Source organism: Silene latifolia, chromosome Y (genome assembly GCF_048544455.1).
Source record: "Silene latifolia isolate original U9 population chromosome Y, ASM4854445v1, whole genome shotgun sequence".
NCBI classification, from domain to species: Eukaryota; Viridiplantae; Streptophyta; class Magnoliopsida; order Caryophyllales; family Caryophyllaceae; genus Silene; species Silene latifolia.
Genome location: NC_133538.1, coordinates 323,473,180 through 323,477,038, shown reverse-complemented (window position 1 = coordinate 323,477,038; position 3,859 = coordinate 323,473,180). Strand labels below are relative to the sequence as shown.

General features: G+C 36.1%; 1 protein-coding gene across 1 annotated transcript; it reads left to right on the top strand.

Annotated features, from left to right (window-relative positions):
- Positions 1 to 2,082: 2,082 nt before the first annotated feature.
- On the top strand, positions 2,083 to 3,633 carry LOC141631308 (protein FAR1-RELATED SEQUENCE 5-like). The gene is made up of 3 exons (XM_074443997.1): positions 2,083 to 3,195; positions 3,412 to 3,495; positions 3,598 to 3,633. The coding sequence occupies exons 1-3, from the start codon at positions 2,083 to 2,085 to the stop codon at positions 3,631 to 3,633; spliced, it is 1,233 nt and encodes a 410-aa protein (XP_074300098.1).
- Positions 3,634 to 3,859: the final 226 nt, after the last annotated feature.

Genomic DNA, 3,859 nt, shown 5'->3' with positions numbered 1-3,859 from the left:
TATTTTCAATTTAATTTTGTGTTTCCTAAAATTCGGTACGTTTTTGTTTTATTTCCAGGTTTTGCTGCTCATTCTTCACAATTATCATATTATTCCAATTATTTCCTTTGTTCAGGTACGTAATTGCCATTTTTCGTCCTTATGTTTCGCCTTCGTTCTTATCTTACTCTGTTTGTTCTTATTTATTTGTTATTTTCAATTTAATTTTGTGCTTCCTTAAAATTCGGTACGTTTTTGTTTGATTTCCAGGTTTTCCTGCTCAAATCTCTGCGTCTTCAATCTTCATTGCGATGTCTGGTATGTTATTCTTCTTAATTTTGTACTTTCAGCGTATTCTGAAATCTCTGCGTATTCTCTCTTTATTTTGTACTTTCAGCTTTCAATCACATGTTCGTCATACTTTTGGTACATATTTTTTGTTCATTGACGTTCTTATTTTTCTCAATATGTGATATTGTTTTCTACACTTGGTGATATTGTTTATGTTGATATGTACCATTGTATATTCACGTTTGTGATATTGTTTTTCAACTTCATGTGTGATATTTATTCCAGAGTACGTGATATTGTTTTCTTGGATATGTGATATTGTTCAGGCACCTGTGTGATATTGTTCCTGCAACATTCTTTGTGATATCGTTTTCCATCTTCATGTGTGATATTTTTCCCAAACAACGTGATATTGTTTTCCTGGATATGTGATATTGTTCAGCCACTTGTGTGATTTTGTTTTCGTCCATATCTTTTAGACTTTTTCTTGTTATTTTACATTTTACTTTTCTTGCCAGATCCTACAAGTAATGTAACTTCTTCTTCCTGTAATGATCTTCATGTCTCTGCCATTACCTCTAAAGATAGTAATGATATTGTTGAGTCTTCACTTACTTCTACTATTCTGATTGAACCACACCTGATGCATCTAGTTCTACTCCACATGTTGAACAACATTCTGTTCCTTCTCGTGTGCATCAACTACTTTTGGACTCCACACCTAGTGGTAGTGAATTGTGGACAAGGAATGTTGCACCTGAGTTTAAACCTTATATTGGCCAGTTGTTTGGGACGTTGGAAGAAGCTATTAGTTTTTATGATGTGTATGCAGAAGCATGTGGTTTTGAACCTAGGAAGTCTTCTCAAAAAAGGTGCATTTCGGTGATGTGAAGTATAAATTTGTTGTTTGCAACCGTGAAGGTTTTAGAGATCGTAAGAGGAAGGCTCTTTTATTTTAGATAGTGGAAAGGAGCAGGCAACTCCCAGGCCTTTTGATATCAGGAACACTAAATTAACTAGGATTGGTTGTACTGCTATGATTGAGTTTCGCTATAATGGGGATGGTTATGTTGTTTTTCAGTTTCGTGAGTTGCATAATCACCGTCTTTGTTCACTTAGAAATCAACAGTTTCAAAAAAAACACAGGCACCTCCATCTTTACCATAAAAAGACAATTATTGATCATTCAAGGGTTAATCAAGGGCCAACAAGGGCATTTAGAAATGTCAAGCAATATGTAGATGGCTATGAGAATGTTGGACCTCAACTGGTTGATTTTAAGAATTTTGGAAGGGATATCAAATGTTTCATAGGAGACCGGGATGCTCAACTGTTTGTTAACTATTTTGAGGATAAACGTGATACCACTGAAGGTTTTTACTTTGCTTATGAGGTGGATTCTGGTAAATGCTTGGTTCGTGCGTTTTGGTGTGATGCAGAGTCTCGTAGAAACTATGCTTTGTTTGGTGATTACATCACTTACGATCCAACTTACAATACGAATAAGTATTGTATGCTTTTCACTCCTTTTTCTTGGCGTAGACCACCACAAAAGGTCATTACTTTTTTTTTGCGTTGCTATTTCATGAGGATGAAGATTCGTTCACATGGGTCTTTCAAAAGTTCCTTGATGCTATGGGACAGCGAGAGCCACACTGTATAATAACTGATCAGTGTGCTGGAATAAAGCTGGGTTTGCGTGCTGTCTTCAAACATGCTAAGCGCAGATATTGCATGTGGCATATCATGCAAAAGCTTACTGATAAGGTTGGGCCTGCAATTTCGAGAGAGACTGATTTTGTCACCGTTTGAATGCTATTGTTTGGGATCTTTGAGTTAGAACCTCTTGAATTTGAAGAAAAGTGGTGTCAGTTGGTCAATGAGCATAATCTTGACGGTAATTCCTGGTTGTCAACCATGTTTAGAAAAAGTAGGAAATGGATCCCAACTTATTTTCGTGATGTTCCTATGGGTTGTCTATTACGAACAACTCAACGTTCTGAGAGTCAGAATAATTTTTTCAAGCGTTTTGAAAATGCACATGGTACACTTGTTGAATTCTTGATGCGGTTTCAAAGTGCCATTGATGTACAGCGCCATACTCAAAAACAACTTGATAGAGACGATGATTGTACTCTTCCACAATTAGCGACTTCTCTTAAGTTGGAAGCTCATACTTCCAAGGTTTATACAAATGATGCTTTCTCAGATTTTCAAGTAGAAGCTTCTGCTTCTATTTGTTCCCTTAGTGTTGGTGGCTTCACACCACCTGCAAACGGTGTAGAATTAATTGGTATTGCTGATGCCAGAACGCAGAAGACCTACCAAGTCGTCTACAATTCTCTAACGAATGACGCTGAATGTTCTTGCAAGTTGTTCAACAGGAAGGGTATTATTTGTAGACACATTATCTGGGTTTACTCTGGAAAACAAGTCCACACTTTGCCAGATAAATACATTCTTATGCGGTGGACCAAGAATGCACATAAGATCCCTCTTTATGGTCCACATGATGAGTTAATTGAGGATTTTGATGCCACTGATTTACGAAAGATGGAAATGTGCAAGTTATTGTCAGAGTTCTACGCGACCATCAGTGTGCTCAAGAATGTGTCTACGAAGGACATCACTGATCTTGTTGACACCCTTAAACAATTCAGGGTGAAACTCAATCCGCAATCAGAGTCAATGACCAAAGAGCAGGAGTTAGAGATGCTTCTTGGGTGCAGTTCCTCAACTGAGGTGAGGATTTTACCACCTCATCAGGCAAAGAACAAGGGTAGCGGGAAGAGAATGATCTCCAAAAAGCAACAATGCAAAGCTAAAGCAGAGAACCCTAAAAGGCTTTATCGTAATTGCAAACAAATGGCTCACCATGATAAACATAACTGTCCTAATGCTTTTGTACCTGATACCGACAATAAGGTATGTTCACCATGAACAGTCTATGTATGAAACTTTTTATCTATGCTGTATGGTCACGAGTCAGAAACAATACCACATGTTATTAAAAATAATATCACATCTTATACTAAACAGTATCACTATTTGACGATACCAGAATGTGATATTATTTGAGGATAACAGAATGTGTCAACACATCTGTCTCAACTTTCTTTTATATTTTCCTGGTAATTTTAGAAACAATACCACATCTTGTTAGAAATAATATCACACTTTTGTAGTACACAGTATCACTGCTTGAGGATAACAGAATGTGATATTGTTTGTAATTGTTCTGAGATAGAAACAATATCACACTTCATTTGAAATAATATCACTCCTTATATAAAATAATATCACTGTTTGACCTTTTTGTATTTTCAGGGTAGTTCAGATGAGGATGATGCTGATGATAGTTGATCGGTCGAAGGAGTTTTTGTTGATGGCGCTCATTAATTATAGCAGCAGCAAATAGACGACATTCTTTATGACTAGTATATTAATATAGACCACAACATTCATTAAAGTATAAATTATACTTTATTTTACATAGAAAGTACTCGTACTCGGAGAATATTTGATTATTTTATTTGTCTCAGTTGTCTTGTTTTTGTATTTTTTGATACTGAGAAACAATATCACACCT

What these genes read in the sequence shown, in the direction of transcription:
- LOC141631308 (XM_074443997.1), top strand. Translation starts at nt 2,083, where the DNA reads ATGCTATTGTTTGGGATCTTTGAGTTAGAACCTCTTGAATTTGAAGAA. An exon ending in TACCTGATACCGACAATAAG is followed by an intron (nt 3,196 to 3,411) that starts GTATGTTCACCA and finishes TGGTAATTTTAG; the next exon opens with AAACAATACCACATCTTGTT. An exon ending in GGATAACAGAATGTGATATT is followed by an intron (nt 3,496 to 3,597) that starts GTTTGTAATTGT and finishes TTGTATTTTCAG; the next exon opens with GGTAGTTCAGATGAGGATGA.